We start from the raw sequence: 26,966 nt of genomic DNA, 5'->3' as shown, positions 1-26,966 counted from the left end.
GATTGGCATTGGTGATTTTGTTCTGACATCACTATGGGGAATCATTAATATTTTCTTCTACATATCTTCCTTTTTTATGTCTATTTCTTTATGTTTTTGCATGATAGCTCTAGAACTCAGTGTTACCAATACAATTGTTTTCCTCTGTTGCACAAGTTGACATAAAAACTTAAGAACCTAAGAATAGGAGCAGGAGTAAGCCATTGAGCCTCTTGAACTTGCTCTGGCATTCAATAAAATTGTGACTGATTCTTAAACTCAACTACATGTTCTCACCTGATTCCTTTATAGTCCAAAAAGATTATTGATCTCTGCCTCAAATATTCTCACGAGAGGGAATTCCAAAGGTTTGCAACTCTGAGTGAAGAAATTTCTCCTCACCTCAGTCCAAAATGGCCAGCTCCTTATCCTGACTATCTGACTTCTAGTTCTGAACTCTCCAGCCAAGCAAAACAGACTCCCAGCATCTACCTTGTGAAGCCTTCCCTGAATTATACATGTTTTAATGAGATCACTTCCTGTTCATCTAAACTGTTGAAAATATAGACCGATTTTAATCAATCGCTGTCAGAGAACAACTCTCTCAGCCCAGAAATCAATCTAGCAAATTTTTTGCTCCGAAACAAGTTTATCCTTCCTTAGACACGAAGACCAAAACTGTGCATAGTATTACTGTGCAGTTCCACTAAAGTTCTGCACAGTTGTAACAAGACTTCCCTACTCTTTTACTCCAATCCAACTTGCAATGAAGGCCAACATACCATTTGCCTTCCTAATTGTTTGGTGTACGTGCATGTTAATTTTCCATGTTTCTGAAGGAAACCCAAATCCCTCTGAACACCGACACCTATTAGTTTCTTACCAATTAAAAAAGAAGTCAATTTTTCTATTCTTCCTATCAAAGTGAATAACTTCAAACTTCCCCAGAATATACTCCATCTGCCATCATTTTACGTACTCTTTTAATTGACTTGCATCCCTTTGCAGACTCTTGGTATCCTCCTCACATCTTGCATTACCACCTAGATTTATATCAACAGCAAACTTGGATACATTGCTTACTGTCTCTTTTGTCTAAGTCATTAATGTACACTGTAAGAAGCTGAGACCCCAGCACTAAGCCTTGTGGCACCCTACTAGTAACAGCATGCCATTCTAAAAATAACCCATTTTTTACTACTTATTGTTTTTTTGTCCTTCTGCCAATTATTTAATTCTTACATATGTTAATGTATTATACCCTCCACACCCCATTCTATGAGTTCTAGTTTTATGCAATTAACAACATTTCTTCTGGCACCTTATGATGTGCCTTTTGAAATCCAAATTTACTAAAACCAAGTGGATTCCCTTTATCTATCTATCTTACCAGTTATATCCTCAAAAAAATTCTAATGGATTTGTCAAATGTGATTTCCCTTGCATAAGAATATATTGATTCTGGCTGATCATATTATGATTTCCTAAGTGTAATGCTGCCACTTGCTTAAGAATGGTTTCCAGTAATTTTCCATTGACTGACATCATGCTGACTGGCCTGTGGTTCCTGGTTTTTGTTCCTTCTTTCCTTGAATCACGGCATTACATTTTCTTGCTTTAACTCCAACTGGGACTATTCTAGAATCTAGTGAATTGTAGAAAATCGCAATGGATGCATGGCTCTAATTTTGCAGCCACCTTTTTTAGGACTGTCAGGTCCAGGGGATTTATCAGCTTTCCATCCTGTTCATTCCTCCAGTACCTTTACTAATATCATAGAATCCTACAGTGCAGAAGGAGGCCATTCGGCCCATCATGTCTACACCAACCACAATCCCACCCAGGCCCTATCCCCATGAATTTACCCTAGCTAGTCCCCCTGACACTAAGGGGCAATTTAGCATGGCCAATCCATCTTTTGGACTGTGGGAGGAAACTAGAGTACCCAGAGGAAACCCACACAGACCCGGGGAGAATGTGCAAACTCCACACAGACAGTGACCTGAGGTGGGAATCGAACCCAGGTCTCTGGCAACGTGACCTGGCGCTAACCACTGTGCCATTAGCAACATCCCAAGAATTAGAAAGACACAAAGGGGAAGGCTGAATAGCTTCCTCATTCTGCAGGGATAACAACATGCAACTTCAAAATATTACCATGAGATATCGCAAACAATATTTGTTTCAACGTATTTAAGAATTTAAAAAGTGGACAGGTCTCCATGCAAGGTCCAATATCAATCTCTCTCATTGGGCCTTGGTTCCCTACTATTTCTGGAGTGGTTTTTCTGTCTTCTACTGTGATGACAGACAGAAAATATTTATTTAGTGCCACTGCCCATTATAATTTCTCCTGTCGGAAACAATGGGACCTGCATTTACTGTGGCTACTGTTTTCCTTTTTACATACTTGCAGAAACTCTTACAATTCTTTTTTATATTTCTGTGCAATTTACTATCTGTTCTATTTTCTCTCGCTTTAAGAATTTTTGGTCATCCTTTGTTAGTATTGTGCAATCCTAAGGTTGCATAAGTCTTCTTCTTGGCAATATCAGAAGCCTATTCTTTTAACTTAACACTTTCCTTAACCTTTTTAGTCAGCCGTAGATGGCTCTCTTCTTCCATGGAGATTTTATTTCTCAATGGAATGTAGATTCATTGAGAATTATGAAATATTTCTTTAAATGTCCACCATTGCTCATCTGTAATCGTGCCTTTTAGTCTAATTTCCAAATCTACCATATCCAACTCACCCTCATATCTATGTAATTGTCTTTATTCAAGTTGAATACTCTAATTTCAGACCACATACGTTACATTCAAACTTAATGTTTGTTTCTTTTTTATTATGACTACTCTTTCCGAGCAGACGATCACTTACAGTAAGTGTACTAATTAATCCAGCCTCATTGCACTAAAGATCTAAATTAGCCTCTTCCCTAGTTGGTTCTATGGTGTATCATTCATTTCATGAATTCAACCTCCAGCCTACTTTTGTCAATTAGATTTGTCCAGTCTATTCAAAAATTAAATTCCCCAGGATTATTGCATTGTGTTTGTTACAAGCCCATCTTATTTCTTGATGTATTGCCTATTCAATAGTGTAGCTATTGTTCGAGGGCCTATAAACTCCTACATCCTTTTCTGATCTTTGTTATTCCTTACTTCTACCCATATTAATTCACCTTCTTGGACTTTAGAGCCAAGATCCTTCCACTATTCTTGAGCCATCCTTTGTTGTCAAGCCTTCCCCCACTCCCCTGTCCCCCACTGCACCCCCACCAACCCACTTTTCCACTTTGTCTGTCTTTTCAAAATGTTAACATTTATTCCCCAATCATGATCACCATGAAACCATGTCTCTTTAATGTCTATCAGATTAAACCCATTGATTTCTGTTTACAGAGAACTACATAACATACCTGCCACAGAAATAGGCCATTCATCCCATCCACTTTAACCTGCTCCCATCTTTCCTCATCTAAATCCATCATTGTAACCCTCGATTCCCTTCTTCCACTTCTTCCTAAATTACTAAAAGCAGTGGTCCCAGCACTGGTCGTTGTGGAACACCACTTCCCACCTTCTGCCACTCTGAATAACTGTCTTTTATTGCCACTCTCTGCTTTCTGTTTTGAAGCCATCTCGCAAACCATTCTGCCACCTGCTCCTTGACTCCACATTCCCTGACTTTAGTCACCAGTTTGTCGTCATTTTTTCTATTTTGTTACAAATGCTTTGTGGATCCAGAGAAAACATCTTAAATTTTAACATTTTAACCATTTCTCCCACATTTGGCCTTATTCACAATGTACTATTAAACATCTTGTTGTTACACACTTATCTTTAAACAAAATGGGATGTGCTGCTTTGTGGCCTTGCCTTTTTTATTTAAATTTTTTTTAAAAAATAGCCTCTCTTAAACCCTCTCCCTACGTTTCTGGTTTAAAGCCCTATCTACAGCTCTAGTTGTACAATTTGGCAGCAGACTGATCCCAGCCCAGGTTAAGTGCAGCCCATCCCAATGAAACAGCTTTCTCTTTCCAATGGCCCATGAGTTGAAACTCCTGTCTCGCATATCACTCTGAGCCATGCAGTCAATTCTCTGATCTGTCTGACCCTATGCAAATTTGTACATGGTTCAGGTAGCACTCGAGACATTATCTTGAGGTTTCGTTTTTTTTTAAATTTGGAGCCTAACTCTTCAAAATCCCTCAGCAGAATCTCATAAGATTAGTAACTTAACATTGTAAAGCTTTCCAAATCCAGCACAATGAGAACCAGGCACAATATTCAGCTTGATTCTACCACTTTGAAAGCTTGCTTTAACTCCAAACTCTCACTAGCAACAGCTACCTCGACCACAGCTCCTCACACCCCACTTTCTGTAAGATTGCCTCCTTATTTGCCCATATTTTCTACCTTTACTCAATCTACAAACCTGATTGCTGAACTTCCAATGGAGGTTCTAGAATAACCTGTATTTTAACAATTAGGAGACAGTAATCAGTAATGACAGCTTGCCTCTTAGCACTAAAAGATACAGGCACAAATGGAAACAGAGAGATCAATTTCCACCTACGGATCTAAGTTGACTCAAAATAGTTAAGAACTGATGCAAATCCCGCTCAAAAGATAATTTACAAATAGAGTTCAATTCTCCAACATAAACTCATTGACATAATCATTTATTTGATGGGGTGCAGACACAAAGTGTAGAGACAATACTATTGACAGGAGAACAAATGTGCATATAAGTCAACTTACTGGGACATGGCAATCAAAGGAAAACCTCATATCAGAAACAAAGATTCCAGAAGTCTTTGGAGAGCTTCAAAGGATATTTCAAACCATTAGCATGCTCAACAAAACTGAAGGAACAGGTAATTAAGAATAAAACCAATTGAAGGGGATGGGGATCCTAAGTGTGTTGTACGCCTGATAAGCAGTGGAAGGAAGAAACCAGAGGCAGTCTTCATCTAGATTGGATTTATTCAGAGTGAAACATTGCAGTTTTATATCGCCTTACTCCTCTCCATTCCTGTGACAATAAGCACTTTATATATGCTCAAGTAATCATCTGATCAATGCCATCTACCTGCATTCACCTCAAATGATGCAGTTAGTGAGTGCAGGCATGAGTTTGAGGACAAGTGATGAAGGACCTGGCTCCTTGTTTGATGGATGTTGGAGGGGCACACATGAGATAGGCGTGAGAAGCTTCCTCTATGCCACTCAATGCCTCCATTCCCATGGGTCAACAATGTTTCAATTCTGCAAGGAAATGCAGGAACGTTTCAGGCCAAGCTGACCTTGCTGACACTACTTACGCCAGCCTATGTTGCATGCAAGCCACTGATGTCCGTGGAGCAGACATACATCTCTCCATTTGCTTGTTACTGACACAAACTCAACGACCCATTTTTTTTGCCAGGCATATGAGTTAGTATCAAAAGAAATGGATAAGTAGTATGTCAAGAGTTGTGGCCTACTAAGCACTGTTCTTTCAAAGCTGTTCCTTCGTAGTCGCTGGATCAAAATCCTGGAATTCCCTCCCTAATGGCATTGTGGATCAACCCACAGAACATGGACTGCAGCGATTCAAGAAGGCAGGTCACCACCACCTTCCCAAGGGCAACTAGGGATGGGCAATAAATGCTGGCCAGCCAGCGACGCCCATGTCCCACGAATGAAAAAAAGCAATGTTGTGTAAAGCATAATGTAATGACTGAACAACAGTCCAACAGAACAATGAATCGGGCATTCACAGATTGAAGTAACACCATCAGAGATTTACTTCTAAAAGATGAACTTCCACAAGGCCAAAGTGTGGAAATTCCATCTCACTTTGTAACTGTAGGTGTGCAGGTATAAGCAAGAGAGCATGGTGCCCCCCTTAGGCAGCCTGACATTCTTGTTATCCCGCCACAGCTCCTGTACCTCTTCCAAACACCTCAGCTTAGATGATTCCCATTGGAAAACCCATTGACTGCAGTAATAATGCTGGGAGCAAAAAGAAAAAGAAAGAATTGCATTTCTACAGCACCTTTCATGATCTCAAAGTGTATATAACCAATAAAGTATTTTTAAATTGCAGTTACTGTTGTTAAATAGGAAATGTGGCAGCAGGTTGTGCACAGGAAGCATCCACTAAAAGCAATGTGATAATGACCAGATAATCTGCTATTTATGATGTCGATTGAGGGATACATACTCACAATCTTCTGACTCAAAGGCAAAAATGTTACCAACTGAGCTACCTCTGACACAAAAACAAGAAAAAGTGACACCAAGGCAGACGAGAATGACAGCACCAGCAGAAAAATAAATTCATCAAATCTGATGAGATGTGGCTGAAGAGCGCTTGTTTTCAACATCCCTGCACTTCTTTATGACCTGAAGGCTGGCTCCTAGCATTGCTATACACTCCAGGTAACCTGGCTATGGGCTCGACTTTGTGTTCAGCACTCCTCCCCACTAGAAATCAAGTAGGTAACTTCAATGCCACTTGCATGTACTAAACTAAGGTCCTGTCATTGTGGAGAGCACCAAATCAAACCATGAATTGGAATAGGACTAGGACAGGCCGCAGTCAGTTTCTGTCTTATTTTGTGTTGTTATGTCATGCATACATTTCAAAACACTACATGTTTTTAAATGCAATGTTCATGAAAATCAGGCTCAGCATATGCCAAGTTGATCTTTCTCTACACCCTAGCTATGACTGTAACACTACATTCTGCACTCCTTTCCTTCTCCATGAAGATATGCTTTGTCTGTATAGTGCGCAAGACACAATACTTTTCACTATATGCTAATGCATGTGACAGTAATAAATCAAATCAAATCAAACCATGTTGTTCCAATAGCAATGCAAAATTCTTCAGTTGGTCCACAGGGAAACAGGGCCTTTAATTTGGAATTTGAGGCCAAACCTCTCAAATGGGTTTGCACTGAGAGCTGGATCAATTAATGACTCCATCCATTGAAAAACACCCAGCCTCACTTGGAGGAGACTGCACTGCGTGGATTTTCAAACAGGAACATGCAGTTGAGGCAGTGGAGAAGCAGGAAGCTGCCAGCTAAGACTGGCTCAAGCACCAACAAGGATGATGTCTGCAAGGGCAATGCAACATTGAGACCAACAAGGTCCCTTTTCTCAAATCCCTAGTACACCTTCCAGAAAGTGATCAGAATCAATTATCAGTGAACGAAACAGAAGTACTCCAATTGTCCTCCAGACTTTAAAATTCTCCCAACTTCACAGAAGATTTAAAGATGACCTAACTGAGGTGTTTAAGTTGATGAAAGGATTTAATAATCATTTTAAAATTTCTAAACCGATAGATTCTTGTTAGGCAAAGATATTAAGTGCTACAAAACAAAGGCAAATAGTTGGAATTAAGATAGAGATCAGCCACGATCGAATGGAATGTTTCAGTGGCTGAATGGCATATACCTGTTCTTATGTTCCTGTGGCACTGAATTTTCTGCTCCCACCTCAAGCATGCTCTCTTTATCCACTCAAATCCATAAGTGAAGATGTGTCAATGAATTAACCTCAGTATGTGTAAACTAGACAATTCAGATTAGAACTGCACTAACATCAGAAAATAAAGGCTATTCCAATCAGGAAAACACTGGGGAAAATGCACATGGTGCGTACATTCGTCACTTTCAGGATAGTAGATTTGACCACAGTTTATATCAGCTACATCCAGACAGTTTTCTTCTGTAAGAGCTAAGTCTTAGTAGCTCAACTGCTGCAGAAGATATGTGCCTGAAAGCCGTTCACATACGCTGCATTGAGCTAAAATCTTTATCCGTCAGAACCTAGCATATGGCTCCAGCTGCAGATTTAGCAGAGATGTTGTCCAGGCCATTTAAACAGTCCTGCGCTGTCACTGGCTGCAGGTAACCTCCTCCTTCTCCAATTTAGCACTCAAAAAGTCAAAATGGTCTGGCTGCTGCCTAGGAAGCAGGTATTGACATAAGTCATTCTGTGTTGCTGTCATTGATCACTGTTCATTTGTGGAAATCCTTGCTGCTCTTGAAAGCAATGGAACTCAATGTTGGGCCCCAAATAGTCAGCTCAATGATGCTCCAGATTTTATTAAATTGCAGTTTCATCTCATTTTGCCAGTGGTTGTCACAGACAAATTGATTAAGTCGCTTGAGCTGGTAAAGAATGCATCAATTACCTGCTTGATGCAACTGTGCATGGCAGTAACTTGGAAGCAGGAAGCACAGAACTATGGTGGCCTTGATAGTGACTGGTTTGTATTCAGACATCAGCAAACTGAATGCTTTTATATCCCTCACCAACATGAGAACTTCTGCAGAGGCTGTTTTTCCTCAGACAATCAAGGTAGTTTGTGCCTGGCTCTGTATACATGACTGCATGGATGATAACGATTACAGTCAGCTTTTCTCAGGTACAGTACAAGCAAACCTTTCTCATGTTCCATCTCTCTCATCCTCTTCTTTTGTCTCCAAATAACACAGAATGGAAGAACTTAAGTAATTTCCCATATTCTGATTTTTAATTGCAGCAGTCAAAAACATTGTTGCCAAAAATCTGCTGTTTGATAAAGAAAGTGAACAAAAAGCAGGCAAAAATCATGGAAATTCAATTCTCAGAAATCAACATTCAAAGTCCACTGTCAGAAAAGAACTTGTCGAAAATCTAGCTGGTTCCCTTCAATCAGTCATAGGCTGTTGGATCAGAACTGGCCTAAGCTTCATCACCCATTTATCAGGGAACAGAGCACATGCTGGTTATTCTGTAATTACCATAGCTTGAAATGAAACTCTTGGACATTTTGTGCAAAAACACTTCAGATCAAACCGAAAGAAAGATTGTGTACTGGGCACATTGGACAGAAATCTGGCACTATGGAGCTCTGCACTATTTCATGTGCTTGATGCCATAAACTATGTGGAATAGAAAATATGCTCACATCTCCCATCACCTCAGACAATAGAAAAGATCATGCATGATTCTGAATTGGTTAAATGACTAAGATAAAGGCAGATTACTGCAGATGTTGGAATTTGAAACAAAAACAGGAAACGCTGGATAATCTCAGTAGGTCTGACAGTATCTGTGGACACAGTAAGAAGTTTAACAACACCAGGTTAAAGTCCAACAGGTTTATTTGGTAGCAAAAGCCACAGAAGCTTTCGGAGCTGTATCTGTGGAGACAGAATTGAGCCAATGTTTAGAGTCTGGATGACCCTTCATCAGAGTTGAACAAAGAACAAAGAAAATTACAGCACAGGAACAGGCCCTTCGGCCTTCCAAGCCTGCACCGACCATGCTGCCCGACTTAACTAAAACCCCCTATGCTTCCGGGGACCATATCCCTTTATTCCCATCTCATTCATGTACTTGTCAAGATGCCCCTTAAAAGTCACTACCGTATCCGCTTCCACTATCTCCCCTGGCAACGAGTTCCAGGCACTCACCACTCTCTGTGTAAAAAATCTGCCTCGTACATCTCTTTTAGAACTTGCCCCTCACACCTTAAACCTATGCCCCCTAGTAATTGACTCTTCCACCCTGGGAAAAAGCTTCTGACTATCCACTCTGTCCATGCCTCTCATAATTTTGTAGACTTCTATCAGGTCCCCCCTCAACCTCCGTCGCTCCAGTGAGAACAAACCAAGTTTCTCCAACCTCTCCTCATAGCTAATGCCCTCCATACCAGGCAACATTCTGGTAAATCTTTTCTGTACCCTCTCCAAAGCCTCCACATCCTTCTGGTAGTGTGGCGACCATTGAAGGCAATAGAAAATAGGATGAGATTTATACTGTGGAGCTGGATAGAGAACTAACAGATGGTGGAGATGGGAGAGATTGAAAAACTATCATGGACAAAAAGACAAAGAGAATGTAAATGGTGGTGATCTTGGCTAATAAGGGTGCTGATAGCGGCACATTAAGTGATCAGAATGAGTAAATGGCGGAACAAAGGTAAGCAGTATGTCAAAGGACAACCTGAAACAGGTAACAGTTGGCCCTAGTGGGGTAGGGGAGGGAAGCCAGTGCTAAGTGGAAAAAGATGGAAAACGAGATTTTAAAAATTGGAAAATGAAACAATGGAAGAAATGAAAATAAATTTTAAAAATAAATTAAATAAATTGATAGAAATGGGGTGGATATGGGGGAAGAGAGTTCATGGTCTGAAGTTGTTGAACTTAATGTTAATTCCAGATGGTTGTAAAGTGCCTAAACGGAAGATCAGGGGCTATTTCTCCAGCGTGCATTGGGCTTCACTGGAATATTGCAACAGACCAAGGATGGACGTGAGAGAAGGATGGTGTGCTGCAAAGATGGCAAGTTCCAATTCCCTTGCCCAAACCGCTTCCTCTTTACCATGGATAACCAATCCCTCCTCTACCTCCAGCCCCCACCATCTCCGCTTCTCCCTTGAACAGAGGTCTGAACAATCCCCATCCACCACCACTCGCCTCCGTCTGGCTGAACTTGTTCTCTCATTGAATAATTTTCCCGTTAACTTGTCTCACTTCCTCCAAATAAAAGGTGTGTCTACAGGCACCCATATGAGTCCTAGTTATGCCTGTCTTTTTATGAGGAATGAGGAACTTTGCTTGTTCCAGTCCTACTCTGGCCTCCTCCAACAACTCTTTTACCAGTACATTGACAACTATTTCAGTGCCGCTTCATTCTCTCTTCTGGACCTGGAAAAATTTATCAACTTCACTTCCAATTTCCATCTTTCTATCACCTTCACATGGTCCATCTCTGACATGTCTCTTCCTTTCCTTGACCTCACTGCTGCCATTTTGCGTAATAGACAGTCCACCAGTATCCGTTACAAGCCCACCAACTCCCGCAGCTACCTTGACTACAGCTCTTCACACCCCACATCCTGTAAGGACTCCATCCCATTCTTTCAGTTCCTTCGCCTCCACCGCATTTCTTCCAATGATGATGCCACTTTCCAAAATGGCTGCTGATACATCTTCCTTAATTGTGGTCTCCCACCCACTATGTTTGATAGGGCTCTCAACCCTGTCCAACCCATCCCCCGGGCCATTGCTCTCAGCCCCTCATCTCTCTCCCAGAACCAGGATAGGGCCCCCTTGTCCTCACTCTTCCCCTCACCAGCCCCTGCATATAAAGGATCATCCTCCACCATTTCCGCCAACTCCAGCATGATGCCACCACCAAATACATCATATCCTCACTCCCCTGTTAGCATTCCGGGACACCCTGGTCCACTCCTCCATCATAACCAACATCTCACTCCCTTCCCACGGCACCTTTCCATGCAATACCTGCCCCTTTACCTCCTCCCTGCTCACCATCCTAAGGCCCAAACATTCTTTTCAGGTGAAACAGTGCTTCATGAGCACCTCCTGTAATCTGGTCTATTGCATTCACTGCTCCCAATGTGGTCTACTCTACATCAGAAAGACCAAACGTAGACTGGGTGACCCCTTTGCTGAACACCTTCAGTCCGTCCACAAGCCAGACCCAGACCTTCCTGTTGCTTGCCATTTCAACACACCATCCTGCTCTCTTGTATCCTCATGTCCGTCCTTGGCCTGTTGCAATGTTCCAGTGAAGCCTAATGCAGCCTCATCTTCCGATTGGCACTTTACAGCCTTCCGGACATAACATTGATTTCAACAACTTCAGACCATGAACTCTCCCCCCTACCTTCACCCCATTTCCATCAATTTATTTTCAATGAAATAATTTTTAAAATCTTGCTTTAATCTATTTTCCCTTACCATTGGCTCCCTTCCCCACCACCCACTAGGGCCATCTGTTACATGTTTCAGGTTGTTCTTTAACATACTGCTTACCTATGTTTTGCTCTTTACACATTCTGATATTCTAATGGCCGCTATCCGCACCTTTCTTAGTCATGATCACCACCAATTACACCCCCTTTGTCTTTTTGTCTAGGACATTTTTGTCAATCTCTCCCATCTCCACCGACCACTGGCTCTCTATCCAGCCCCAAAAGCAAACACCACCACCTGCCCGCCACCCCCCCCCCCCCCACCCCGACCCCAGCTCCCTCCTCCCCACCACAGTATAAATCTCATCCTATTTTCTATTGTCTTCAGCTCTGACGAAGGGTCACCCAGACTCGATACTTTATCTCTATTCTCTCTCCACAGATGCTGTCAGACCTGCTGAGATTTTCCAGCATTTTCTGGTTTTGATTAAATGACTAACCTGGATTGCCTTAACAAATACAGTACATAGCTTCTGGAAAAAGAAAAGTAATTTAGATAAAACTTAGATGATTGGACTCATTGTCAAACATCACACACGGTTACTTGTTGCACCTTCAAAAGTTATCGTCACTGGGATGTATTCAAAAAATGCTGGAGTAAATCAGTCATTGGAGTACAGTAAAACAAAATAAATTATATTTGATAATTTTCCTCTTCCCTACACCTACAAAAAAATCTAACATTTTCAAATTTCTTTCATTTCCTAAAAGTGAAATCTTGTGCAGCCTGTTTCTTTTAAAAAAATAATTTGTTAGTTTTACAAATGTTTAGATACATTAAAATAGTAATATTAACCAAAGGGTGCCACATTATAGCTCAACCTATTTATCTTCACATTTTGTAACTGATATATGTTGTCTTACCTGTAAGGTCATCTAAGCTCAAGGAAATGTGGACAGGTTTATCCGAAGGCAGCCTCCTTGTGGTAATCATATGGTCAATGGGACTAAAGGTCCGGCTGTAGTTTCTGTTCTTTAGCTGGGAGGAAAGATTGGTATTGCGAATCATTGTCATTTTCCAACAGAAAACCTTTTTAGCACCACATGTAAAGAAATAGCAATGTTCAACTGAAGCAAGTCTCGTAAATGGACTCCAGAATGAGCTCCCTATCCCCTTCCAATGTCAAATGTGAAATAAAAAATATCATAAGGAATAATCTCAAGCGACTAGGCTGGGATACAAAGCAGAAGAGTACACTGGATTTTCTGTCTTCCTTGTGGGTAACAACTTTCAGAATCCAGAACACTGGATCATGTGTTCTATTTAACTTAATATTTCATACAAGTTCACAGCGAGCAAAATTAATTGCCAGTCATCAGAAGGATAACTCCAAATAGGCAAAGAAACTTTACAAACTTAAATGTAATGTATCACTTTTTTGATATAAAACCAGATAGATTGCACCCATTGCCTTACCTTGCACAATTCCACACCTGCCGATGCAATGTTCTGAACGGACTTGTGTCCTGCCTGGTCTTTGCCTTTGCAGAGTATTAAAGATTAAATGTGAGATAAAGCATCTGCTGCATGCACAAATTGACAGAGTAATAGACGCTGAAACAGCTGCTAGGACAGCATGCTGTTACCTGCACTTCCCATGGGCTCTGGGCTCCCCCGGGCCTCCTTTTTGTCAGGCGGTCTTTCCCTTCCTCTCCTAGGGAAAAAGGCACAGAACTTTATTCACACAGGGTGGAATTCCTCTCTCTCTCTGAAGCCTCCCCTAGCATTTTGTTTTACAGTTTAGAAACTCCTGAAGCACAAACAAACTGCCTTTAAACTAGAGAAAAAAAAATATTGTCAGCACACAACCCCTGTCTGCCACAGCAAACTCCTTTAAACAACATGACTCCAGTCAGTAAAAATGCCTGTGACCCCAATTAGCTCAGGGTTACATAGCCAGTTTGGACTGCAGCTGTAACAGTGCGTAAATGTACCATGATGCAGTTTTCCAAACTGAGGCTCTGTGTCTATTCTTCAGCATAATATGACAGAATGGTAGTATGTGCAATAGAAATGAATAACACTTGAATGACAGTAATGACAGGTGTCAGCCTCATCTGACATGAAAATCCTCGACATATTTTGGCATGTTTTCTACAACTCATATCAGATAACCACATTTTCAGATGCAGCAGTCCGTTATAGCACAGCCTGCTGAATTTGACAGTCAACTTCCACCCATGATTTGTCAGTAAAATCAACGCCTTTTCTTTTCAAAAAGAATCGGAGGACCGCTGGAGTTTCACAGTAAACACGAGTCTGGCAATGAATGCCTTCCCTAGAGAATCTGCACATGGGCATGGAGTTAGCTTAGATTTAAAACAAATGTAGATTTAAAGCTGGCTGGGTAGATTAGTAATTAATCTGCTGAGGGCCCCAGCAGTTATTTATAACCTCCCTTTTTTTATTATATCACCTCTTCTTTTAGGTTGTCCCAAGCCACGTGCCATTCCCTAGCAAATTGGACAGGCAATAAAACTTCTCCCAATGCCATTCTGAAATTGGCTGCTAACAAATGCATGAGAGTGACCTCGTCTGACTTGCCCTTCAACTCTTCTTCCATCTCCATGGGGAAACACCTGGCATCTCCTTGCACCCTTCCCTGACTGCTTCATATTAAAAACCCATGGTGCAAGGCACACCTCTGCTGCCATCAGACTTTTGAATGGACCTATCTTATATTAATTTGTTCTTTCTCTACACCCTGGCTACGACTGCAACACTACATTCTGTACCCTCTCCTTTTCTTCTGCGAACGGTATGTTTTGTCTGCACAGCGCACAAGAAACAATACTTTTCACTGTATCCCAATACATGTGACAATAATAAATCAAATCAAATCAACTCTTATGGTATAGAAGATGTTTCAGTACATGGCCCAAGCACTATATAGGATCATAAATTTTCCTTTTTCCTTGATCCATGCCTTACTAAACGTAATTCAAATCAAATATCAAAATGTTAGTGATTAATTTGTAAAACTGGTCATTCTTGACATCGCATTTTAGGAAGGATATTAAGGCTTTGGAGCAGGTGCAGGGGAAATTTATTAGGATGGTACCAGGGATGTGGGACTTCAGTTATGTTGAGAGACTGAAACTGGGTTTGTCCTCCTTGCAGTAGAGAGATTATGGGAAGTCTGGAAGAGGCATTCAAAATCATGAAGTGCTTCAATAGTGTAAATAATAAGAAACTTCCAAGTGGCAGAAAGGTACAATAACCGGAGGACAGGGATTTAAGGATTTTGGGAAAAGAACCAGAGGTGCTTCCTTTCCACTCCCACAACATTTCCTGTCATGTTCTTAAGGATCTTTCCTTGCACTTTCTCATCTACATGTTATGCCCCAGCCACATCATCCAAAAATCTTCTCCAATCCGTAATTCCACCATTAACATCCCCGTAGCAGACGCTACGACAACGGATGAATGAACACCGCTCGACAATCACCAGGCAAGAGTGTTCTCTTCCTGTCGGGGAACACTTCAGCAGTCACGGGCATTCGGCCTCTGATCTTCGGGTAAGCGTTCTCCAAGGCGGCCTTCACGACATATGACCACACAGAATCGCTGAGCAAAAACTGATACCAAGTTCCGCACACATGAGGACGGCCTCAACCGGGATCTTGGGTTCATGTCGCACTATCTGTAATCCCTACGACTTGCCTGGGCTTGCAAAATCTCATTAACTGTCCTGTCTGGAGACAATACGCATCTCTTTAACCTGTGCTTAACCCTCCCTCCACTCACATTGTCTGTATCTTTAAGACTTGATTACCTGTAAAGACTCGCATTCCAACCATTATCTTGTAAATTGAGTTTGTATCTATGTATGCCCTGTTTGTGAACAGAACTCCCACTCACCTGATGAAGGGGCAGTGCTGCAAAAGCTAGTGGCTTGTGCTACCAAATAAACCTGTTGGACTTTAACCTGGTTTTGTGAGACTTCTTACTGTGCTTACCCCAGTCCAACGCCGCATCTCCCATCACACTTACTTGAACATCAGAGTATAAGATAGATTTTATAATTTGCACTATCCTTATGAAGCTGTACATATCTGTAAAGTTGTAGTTGTGGGTGAAAGAGCATTGTAATAGAGTTCATCTTTTCTTGTTTAATAAATGTTTTTTTCTTTTGTTGCTATTTCATCAGCAGCCTCTGTGACTGTGTTCAGTAGCATTACTATCACTAAATCCCCAACAATCAACGTCCTGGGGGTTACCATTGACTAGAAACTGAATTGGAATAGCCATTTAAATACTACGCCCACAAGAGCAGATCTGAGGCTAGAGGTCATGTGGTGAGTAACTCACCTCTTGACTCTCCAAAGCCTGACAAAATCTACAAAGCACAAGTCAGGAGTGTAATGGAATATTTTCCCCTTGCCTGAATGCATGCAGCTCCAACAACACTGAAGAAGTTCAACACCATCCTGAACAAAGGAGTCTGCTTGATTGACACCCATCCACAAACATTCATTCCCTCCACCACCAACACACAGTAACAGCAGTATACCAGCAATGTATACGTTCCAAACCCTCAACCACTACCATCTAGAAGAGCAAGGACAGCACATTCATGGAACACCACCACCTGCAAGTTCCCCTCCAAGACACTCACCATCCTGACTTGGAAATATATCACTGTTCCTTCACTGTCGCTGCGTCAAAATCCTGGAACGCCCTCCCTAACGGCACTGTGGGTGTACCTATACCACATGGATTGCAGTGGTTCAAGAAGGCAGCTCACCACCACCATCTATAGGACAATTAGTAATGGGCAGAAAATTCTGGCCAAGCCAACAAAGCCCACATCCCATGAATGAATTTAAAAAAAGTCAGCTGGATTCATAACACAAATCAGATTGTGGAAAGTATAGCCAAATGGAATGGCTTCAATATGGAGTAAGGTGTTACCATCCATAAGCCAAGATTCAGGGAAAGCCAGGATAGCAATCCAATCATCTGCAGATGCCAAGGGTCTGGCTCGTGAGTGAACTAACATCCTGGAGGAAAATATGAAGGGGCGGTGATTGCTTCTAGTAACAAGGAACAAAGTGATACATGGGGTAATTGTGATTTTATTTATGGAATGTGGGTGTCGCAGGCTGGGCCGGCATTTATTGTCCATCCATGATAGTCCTTGAACTGAGTGCTTTGCGAGACCCATTTCAGAAGGCATTTTAATAGTCAACCACATTGCTGTGGGTCAGGAGTCATGTGTAGGTCAGACTTCCTGACCTAAAGGACATTAGTGAACTAGATCAGTTATTACATCAAATGACAATGGTTTCAAGGTTTTTGTTAGACTTTTAATTCCAGACTTTTTTATTGAATTCAAATTTCAACATCTGCCATGGTGGGATTCAAACCTGGGTCCCCTGAGCATTACCTTGGGTCTCTGCATTACTAGTCCAATGATAATACTACTACACCACTGCTCTCCTAAAGGAGGCTGCTGAGTGTAGCTTCCAGCATGTGCGCTGGGAGAAATGGAGGAGTAGGAATTTTTTTTTTGCTCTTCGAGGCAACAATGAGTGCCTCAGTTGGTCAGATCCAAGCAAAGCGTCCCACAGTAGGTAACCATAAACATGTTCAGTTTCAAGTCTGCAATAGCAAGATGGAGGAATAGTTTAGGGATTGGAGGGGAGGTAAAGAGCCAGGTAAAGAGAGGGGAAGAAAAGAGACGTGACCAGGGTGAGAAAGGTTGGATGTTAAAGTGGGAAGGGACAATGAATAGGCTTGAGTTGAAGTCTGAAATCCATTGATAAGGTGATAGGGGCAGCTTGGAGCAGCCATTAACCCATGTGGGAGAAAAGACCAGATTGAAGGCAAGTAGCATGGAAGTGATGAATCTGAGAGCTGTGGGAGGATCGGAGAAATAGCTGACGTGCTGGTGCAGTCAACTCCAGTGAGCTAATCATACTGGACATACTGAGACCTCAGAATTAGAAAATTCAGGACAGAGTCACCCAGGAACTGGAGACATTAATCTCCAGCCACATAGTGGCTGAAGGGGCTAACGGTGTACATTAGCAGAGCTGGTATACTGGCACAACGCAATGGGACTGAAACTCAGAAGCCAAGATTAGCAAAAACTGGGAAACTAGAGCAGGGTGAAGAACACATTAAAGAGATGGTGCCGGTGAGGAAGATGGTCTGAGTAGCAGTAGGCAGTGAGGCACGTGACACTAGGAGCAGAGACATGAGAACGAGGCCCAACTCCAGTAAAGAATGATAGAGAATGATAGTTCTAAAGGCAGAGTGGAGCAGAGCAGAGTCACCATGAAGTAAATCACTGGATCATTTCATTTCTTTGCTGTTAAGCTCCATCAACTTAACTAAAAGAGTCATGTATTTGCAGAAAGTTACCAGATGCAGCATTGTGTGTTAGTTTTTAAATCTTCCACTATTTCCCACTAACAACTTTTCATCTCCAGCTGGCCTGGGCAGGGTGTGAAACAGCTGTTGCTCCATGGCTTGCTGTTGAATGGTGTGCTTTGGAAGACTGGAGGTCAGCCTGGCAGATCTGAATTAAACCGCTGTGGCATGTGTTGTGTTCAGCAGCAAGGATCAGCAGGTAAAATATGTTGGTCAAATGCAGGATCTTCAATGTGCAGGTTAAAAGTACAAGTGTCCAGTAATTAATTAGTGTTTGGATAATGCTCAAATTCCTGTTGGCAGTGCTCAAGGGCTATATGTGGTGTTCGGTGATATGAAAGGAATTCAGTGATAATAATCCAAGGTCACCATCGTTGGAACAGGATCAGAGACCTATTAAATAATATATTTATTTGATAGCTATTTTTGTTTCCTGCTGCTCACAAAACAAAAATAAATTGATACAGGATATATTTTAAATGATAGCGTGAGAACTGATGAGCATAAAGCCAGCTGAAGCCTCGCGACGGTACCAAACATTTTATATTGGAAGGTAAAGTGCAAAAGGCGGAATAATTTCAGTGCTATTGTGTTGCACGCAAATGGTGCCGATTTTATTTAATTTGACCTTGTTCACTGTAAGAAGTTCTACCTTGCTACCCACAACTGCTACCAAATTATATAGTGCTTGCTGGGAATTTGATATCCACACAAATGACTTTTTATGATCGAACATTAAATATTACTGATTTAATTCATTGAATCTGCTTCCACTATCCTTTCAGACTGCGCATTCCAGATCACAGCAAACGTGGATTTTGTTTCTGTGACAATAACAACTTGTACTTATATAATATCTCTAATGTAATAAAATGTCCCAAAGTACTCCTTAAGAACATTATTGTAATGACTTCAATCAGGCCATTGAGGTTGGGCTAATGGAATATGAGCTCCCTGATTAAGGAGTCAATTGATGGGCCAATCAGGGAGTCTTTTCCTTGTATTTAACCAGGAGTGTCAGTTCCTCTGGCACTCTCAAAGGAAGACTGCTGACTGATAGCACTCTATACTGCTATTGGAATTGTAAATAAAGGAATTTTGGTGAAGGAACTTCTGCCTCCGAAGACTTATTACAATTACAAAACAAAATTTTATGCCGAGTCCCGTAAGGTGATATGAAGGCAGATGAGCTTGGTCAAAGTGGTAGATGTTAAGCTGCTTCTTAAAAGAAGAAAGAGAGGTTGAGAAAGAGAATTCCCGATTTTGGAGACTTAGCAACGAGCGGAAGGTGCGGCCAACAGTGATGAAGCACTTCAATTGGGAGATAAGCGAAAGGGCAGAATTCAAAGAGTTCAGATAATTGGGGCTGAAGGAGATTACAGAGATTACATAGGGAGGGATGGAGACAGGAAGGAATTCAAAACAAGGTTGAGAAAATCAATGTGTTTCTTGAGAGGAGCCAATGTAAGTCAGCGAACACAGAGGTGATTGGGGAATGGAACTTAGTGTAAGTTAGGACACAGGCAGCAGAGTTTTGGATAACCTCTAGTTTACAAAGGGTAGAATGTGGGAAACCAGCCAACAGTGTGTTAAAATAGTCAAGACCCAAGGTAACAAGGGCATGTGTGAGGGTTTTAACAGCAGATGAGTTGGTATAGGGGCAGAGACAAGCAATGTTACAGTAGTGGAAATTGGCGCTCTTAGCATTGGCATAGATTGATTGCTTAATTAAAAGCTCATTTCATCATCAGATATTGACACCAGCGTGCAAACAGTCTACTTTGGGTGGCACGCTAGCACAATGGTTAGCACTGCTGCCTCACAGCACCAGGGACCCAGGTTCAATTCTGGCCTCGGGTCGCTGTCTGTGTGGAGTTTGCATGTTCTCCCCGTGTCTGCGTGGGTTTCCTCTGGGTGCTCCGGATTCATCCCACAGTCCAAAGATGTGCGGGTTAAGTTGATTGGCCATGTTAAATTGGCCCTTAGTGTCGGGGGTCTAGCTGGGTAAATGCATGGGTTATGGGGATAGGGTCTGGGTGGGATTGTGGTTAGTGCAGACTCGATGGGCCAAATGGCTTCCTTCTGCACTGTAGGATTCTATAGTTCAGCCTCAGAAAGTTGACAGGGAAAGGGATGGGCTATGGAGCAGAGCTTATGGTGGGGAACAAAGTCAATAATTCTTTAACTTTTAATTCTGGTTTTTCCAATATATAATTGGAGGAAATTTCTGCTTATCCAGTACTGGATATCGGAGAAGCAGTCTGATAACTTAAAGAAAGTGGAGGGGTTGAGAGAGGTTGTGATGAAGTAGAACTGGGTGTTATCAGCATACTTATAAGAACTGAGGCTGCTTTTTTGGATGAAAAACAGAAAATGGTGGATAAACTCAGCAGGTCTAGCGGCATCATGCGGAGAGAAACAGAGTTAATCTTTTGAATCCATATGACTTCTTCAGAGCTGAAAAGGGGTAAAAATGTGATGAATTATATAATTGGAGGGGGGTAGAGAAGGTGCAGCAGAATAGGAGGTCAGGAATAGGTGGTAGCTCAAGAGAGATTGACAAAGATGTCATGGACCCAAGATGTCATAGCACTTCACTGAGAAGATGTCGTAGCACCTCACTGTACTGCAAGCCCATGGATAACCTCATGATGCTCCACTTCTCCAGCTTCCACCCTAAACACGTTAAAGAAGCCATCCCCTACGGACAAGCCCTCCGTATACACAGGATCTGCTCAGAAGAGGAGGATCATACCAGACACCTCCAGACCCTGAAAGATGCCCTCATAAGAACAGAATATGGCGCTAGACTCATCGATCGACAGTTCCAACGCGCCACAGTAAAAAACTGCACCGACCTCCTCAGAAGACAAACACGGGACACGGTGGACAGAGTACCCTTCGTCGTCCAGTACTTCCCCGGAGCGGAGAAGCTACGACATCTTCTCCGGAGCCTTCAACATGTCATTGATGAAGACGAACATCTCGCCAAGGCCATCCCCACACCCCCACTTCTTGCCTTCAAACAACCGCACAACCTCAAACAGACCATTGTCCGCAGCAAACTACCCAGCCTTCAGGAGAACAGTGACCACGACACCACACAACCCTGCCACAGCAACATCTCCAAGACGTGCCGGATCATCAACACGGATGCCATCATCACCCGTGAGAAGTGCCCAATAGGCAGTGTCTGTCTGGCATCCTGACACTGCCAGCCTGGCACCATTACTGTGCTGGGGCAGTACCAAGGGGGTGGAGTCAGAGTGGGACAGAGCCAAAAGGTGGAGCCATGATGGCGGGGGGGAGGGGGCAGACACATGCAGAGAGCTCCTCAGGGGTGGGATGGAAACTCTGCCACAGTGGGCAGGAAGGACTTTGCCGGGGGGTGATCAGCGATTGGAGAGGGAGGAGGGAACTCTGCATGGTGGTGGGGCATGATCTGTGAACGGGGAGGGAGCTCTTCAAGGGGGCGCGCAATCTGCACTCGGGGAGGGAGGGAAATCTGCATGGGGTGGGGGGAGATGATGTCCGTGGGTGAGGCAGGCTCCCAGTATCCATGCAGGGTGGAGGGGTTCCTGATGACCATGAGAGGTGGGGCTGGGAGCAGGAGATATCCCAGTACACTGGGAGATCACGGCGCCTGCACAATAGCACCCCAAGAGCTCAGCAGCTGGCTTCCCCGGTGAGCTGAGGCCCCTCCCCCTTGCTGGCGAGAATCGCATCCTGGCTTGTTTTTTGCAGTAAGTGCCATACGATTGCATTTTGAACTCACCCAAAGAACGAGTCTGAAACTCTCCCACTTTCTCATTCGTTCAAAACTTCAGTGTAAAATTCCGCCGTTAGAATTGTTTTCGTAAAAGTGCAAGTTTCTGAGAGACCAGGTGGCTCACAATCTGACTAGCATCTGGGAAGAAGTTGATGAGGAATCTGTGGAGATTGTTTTGGGTGGTAACCTGGTTTCAGAGTGTGATGTGTCCGACCGCAAGTATACAAGGACTGTGCATTTACTTGAACAGTAAGAAGTCTCACAACATCAGGTTAAAGTCCAACAGGTTTATTTGGTAGCACAAGCCACAAGCTTTCGGAGCACTGCCCCTTCATCAGGTGAGTGGGAGTTCTGTTCACAAACAGGACATATATAGATACAAACTCAATTTACAAGATAATGGTTGGAATGCGAGTCTTTACAGGTAATCAAGTCTTAAAGGTACAGACAATGTGAGTGGAGAGAGGGTTAAGTACAGGTTAAAGAGATGTGCATTGTCTCCAGCCAGGACAGTTAGTGAGATTTTGCAAGCTCAGGCAAGTCGTGGGGGTTACAGATAGTGCGACATGAACCCAAGATCCCGGTTGAGGCCGTCCTCACGTGTGCGGAACTTGGTATCAGTTTTTGCTCAGCGATTCTGCGTGGTCGTATGTCGTGAAGGCCGCCTTAGAGAACGCTTACCCGAAGATCAGAGGCTGAATGCCCGAGACTGCTGAAGTGTTCCCCAACAGGATGAGAACACTCCTGCTGGTGATTGTCGAGCGGTGTTCATTCATCCATTGTCGTAGCATCTGCATGGTCTCCTCATCAGGCTGGTCCCTATTGGTGGGGACCATACATGATTCTTGTCAGAAAGAACATCTGTCGGTGAGGTGTGTCATGGTTCAGGTCAGAAACTCCAAAGTGTTTTATGGAACCCACCTGGATCAAGTTTTGCATCTTGAATTTGGCTAGGATAACAATGATATGCTTCACCTCAGGTATGATTCAAATGACCCACTAGGGAGCTTTTATCAAACAAAGTTTATTTAAGAAAGTTTGTAATTAACTTTTATCAATTACAAACAAAAACAAAACAACCACCATAATGTATAACCCTCAACAAATATATCTAAGATGTTCCAATCAAACAAAACCCAAACACAAAACCCTTCCACGAGTTTAACATAGGAAAGACTAATGCTCACGTAGTACTGGAATTGAGTCCTTTGGTTAGAGAATTGAAAATCCTGACTTCTCAGCTTTATAACTGCTAGCAGCCCTCTGGATACACTCAGAACAATTTGAAGTCAGAACAGCTTCCCAGAACACTAGGGGGAGACTCTGATCAAGCCACCAATAGCAGGTTCTCTACTCCAGGAAAGCAAATAGCCTTACTTTCAGCTAACCAGCAGAACTTCCAAAACCAAGGGGAGAGAGAAAGAAACACAGCTTTCAGTCTGATGTCCCTGCGAAAATGAACTCTGCAGCCAAACAGAAAATTAAACCTTGAATTCATTAGGAAGAAAAAAAAATGTCCAGAACGCATAATCTTCCTCCTGACAATGCAGGGTCACAAACAACCCAGAGTAAAAATAAACAAACCCCATTTAAACCACTGAAGGAGAAATAAAAGGGCTGCTATAGACAACTCGGCAACACTGAGCTGCAGAGAACATGATTTAAAAAAAACATCTCTTAAAGGTAGACTAACATCACAGATGGAATAGGTAAGTGAGCCCAGACGATAGCATCTGGGACTCGTTAATGACATTTAAATTAGCTTTGTGTCCTTTCTGGGCAGGAAGCCAATTTTGCTGGCAGATGACAACCCCAGCGCGAACCTGATTTTCCGTCTCCCGCCTGATCCCACCACCACGCCTCACAGAAAGTTGGGCAGGACAAAGTCATACAATCATCGCCTAAGTGTTGGACGAGTGAGAAGATGTGAGAGAATCGTGCCGGTTTTCTCGGCAGGCAGCACTTAGTGCAAAAAACATGCCAGGATGCAATTCTTGCATAGTGAATCCCTTCCCACACGTGGAGCAGGTGAGTAGTCTCTCGCTGGAGTGAACTCGCTGGAGGAGGGCAATGGAGGAACACCTGAGGAACTCCACCATTCACATCAACCATTCACCACTGGTCTCCCTTTCCTGTCACTCAGCCAACTTTGTATCCATGCTATTATGCCATGGGCTCTAACTTTGTTGATAGGCAGTGTGACACTTTGTCAAATGTATTTTAGAAGTTCATCAATTGCGTTAATCCCATCTACCCTCTGTTCCACCTCATCAAAAAACTCAAAGAAATCAGTTAAACATGATTTGCTCTCAAATCCACGCTGGCATTCCTTCATGAACCTACATTTGTCCAAGAGACTGTTAATTTTGTTCTAAATCATCATTTCTAAAAATTAATGCTCGATCAATTGTTAAACGTAAAACTGAAATTGTTAGCTTTTTATTAACCAAATGTTTTAAGGGAAATGGGGCAAAGGCAAGGATATGGAGTTGCAGATCAGCCATGATCTCATTGAATGGCAGAGCAGACACAAAGGGCTGATTGATTCCTATTCTAATCATGTTATTCCCTGCAAAGCTGTCACTGTGTGCTAGTCCTGTCATGGATATATTAAGTGTCCATTTTTTGCTCCCTCGTGTCCACACAAGCAAACCTGAAACACAGCTGGCTTATAGCTATCCAATGCCACAGCTGGCTTAATTACCTTGTGGTTTCAGGATTGATCTTCCCTGCAAAATCTCACACACTGGAGAGCAAATCTTACATCAAGCTTCTTTTCACTATAACAAACCACCCTCCTATTCTTCTCTCCCTATCAACTCCTGCTTTAATAGGTTGAAGAAGCTCCTGGATTTACCTGTAATAAAGATTGAGACCACACATTGCCCACTGTCAATGCACTTCTACTTTCCTTGCTCAATAAGACAAATAGGCCCCATTCCCTCTCCCACAATTTCAGAACCATCATCTCTCTCTGTAGGAATCGATTGATGTCCAAGCCAGGATGCCATATGGCTCAGAGGATGATTTGGAGATTATGATGTTCCTTGTTATTGCTACCTAAACTCCTTTTTGGTGGTAGAGATTGTAGGACTGGAAGCTTTATCAGAGGATATGCATACTGTCCTTTTAGTGACATCATACGCTGATGATACCTGCCTTTATTTCTCCACCATCTCCTTGTCACAGTATTTTTCCAACATCTCGTCTGCAGAAGCCAAAACTTCCTTCAGTTAAATGATCTGAAGACTGAAGCCATCATGTTTTGCCCCCACTACACACTGTGGCTCCTCCATGCCGGGCCCTGCCTTAGGCTGAACCAGACTGTCCACAATCTTGGTTTCCTGTTCAACACTGAGCTGAGTTTCAATCCCCAAGTCCTTTCCAGGAACAGCCGTTTTCACCTCTGTAATGTGCACTGCCTCAACCTATCCTCATTCATACCATTGCCACCTACACATGGGACCTCCCCTTCTCAACTCTTCAAAACCACCAGAGAACTGTTTTCCATACCTTATCCAGCACAAGGTCTTGCATGACAATCATCACCAGGCCCGCTGACATCCAATAATTCTCAGATCCCCAACACATCAACTGAAAAGCCCAACATTTTACTCACCCCTCTTAAACTTTCCTTCTTCGGCTGAGTGTCATCTTTTCCTCACAGCTCAAAGCACCTTAGGACATTTTCTATGTTGAAGGTGTTATACAAGTGCATGTTTTTCTTGTGTAAATATTCTGAGGTTTACTCAAGGTGCTTCAGCCCAGTGCCTCTCTCTCTCTCTTCAGGTACTATTTCCTAAGAGGGTGTTGGTGACCATGGACTTCCAGGTTTTGGTCAAGCATTATGCTTGGCAAGGTACTGCAGTGATTGGCCTTTGCTTCCGCAGGTGGCTGACCAGGAATCCAGCCCAGTGTACACTGCGATTTGTCTAACAATGTGAAGAATTGTTGTTTGCTATACCAATGGCTTCAAGTGTGGCATGGTGGCACAGTGGTTATCACTGTGCCAGTGCCAGAGATTCACGTTCGATTCCAGCCTTGGATGACTGTCTGTGTGGAGTTTGCATGTTCTCCCCGTGTCTGCATGGGTCTCCTCAGTTTCCTCCCACACTCCAAAGATGTGCAGGTTAGGTGGATTGGCCAAGCTAAGTTGCCCCTTAGTGTCTAAAAATGTGCAGGCTAGGTGGATTAGCCGCAGTAAATACACAGGGTTACAGGGATAGAGCAGGGAGGGCCTTGATAAGATGCTCTTTCAGAGTCGGTGCAGACTTGATGGGCCAAATGGCCTTCTTCTCCACGCTATGGATTCTATCCCTCATATTAATTGAAAGCTGCATAGACCTGAAACCAGTCCATAATTATTTCCTGGACCCCCATCAACCTCCAGTTATGAAACAGCAATTCAGTTTTTATTTAACTGGTTGGATTGAGAGCTCAGTATGCTGAAATCTATCCATTGCCACTCAACACGGCTTAGTACATTTTGTAAATAATCCCAATTACAGCATGCAAAGCATGAGCAAATCGCTCACCATAAAGTAAAGCTATGCACTATTTATAGGATTTATTATAACCATGAGGAAGACCAATAGTAAATATTGGCCACCCCTGTACATGGTAACTCCAGTTTCTATTGTGGATACTGTAAAAGATGTACAGAATTCCCCATATAAATCACTGTTATTTAATGTTTCTTACCTCGCTTCCTTTTCTGCTTTGTTTTATGTTCTCAGTGCTTGCATGTGCTTTTTTTTCTCATTCCGATCTTAGGAGGGCAGAGCTGTAAAGGTCTCAATCAGGGCACGGCCAGAGAGAATCAGAGAACCAAATGATCACATGGTGAGGGAGCTCATCATTGCTTGCTGCCCTCTTGTGGCAGATTAAACATCATACCCAAAAACTGCACAGCCAATATTCAACAAAACTAGTGTGTATTTATTAGTGTCACAGGTAGGCTTACATTAACACTGCAATGAAGTTGCTGTGAAAATCCCCTAGATGCCACACTCCGGTGCCTGTTTGGGTACACTGAGGGAGAATTTAGCATGGCCAATGCACC

General features: G+C 42.7%; 1 protein-coding gene across 5 annotated transcripts in view; it reads right to left on the bottom strand.

Annotated features, from left to right (window-relative positions):
• map3k7cl (map3k7 C-terminal like) overlaps window positions 1-26,725 on the bottom strand; it is a 97,114-nt gene extending 70,389 nt beyond the window's left edge. Inside the window, exons 1-4 of one of the 5 annotated variants that reach the window (XM_078232490.1) lie at window positions 26,606-26,725; window positions 13,344-13,411; window positions 13,174-13,238; window positions 12,621-12,735 (exon numbers count right to left, since the gene is read on the bottom strand). In XM_078232490.1, the coding sequence (XP_078088616.1) occupies window positions 12,621-12,735; window positions 13,174-13,238; window positions 13,344-13,356 (193 nt within the window). In that variant the 5' untranslated portion in view covers window positions 13,357-13,411; window positions 26,606-26,725. Of the gene's footprint in view, window positions 1-12,620; window positions 12,736-13,173; window positions 13,239-13,343; window positions 13,642-13,691; window positions 13,716-26,605 lie in introns of those variants that run through there. The other 4 variants (XM_078232486.1, XM_078232488.1, XM_078232491.1 and 1 more) reach the window with 4 other exon arrangements.
• Window positions 26,726-26,966: the final 241 nt, after the last annotated feature.

This window comes from Mustelus asterias, chromosome 17 (genome assembly GCF_964213995.1).
Source record: "Mustelus asterias chromosome 17, sMusAst1.hap1.1, whole genome shotgun sequence".
Taxonomy (NCBI): Eukaryota; Metazoa; Chordata; class Chondrichthyes; order Carcharhiniformes; family Triakidae; genus Mustelus; species Mustelus asterias.
Note: the sequence above shows the minus strand (reverse complement) of the source record. Positions and strands in the feature narration are given on the sequence as shown.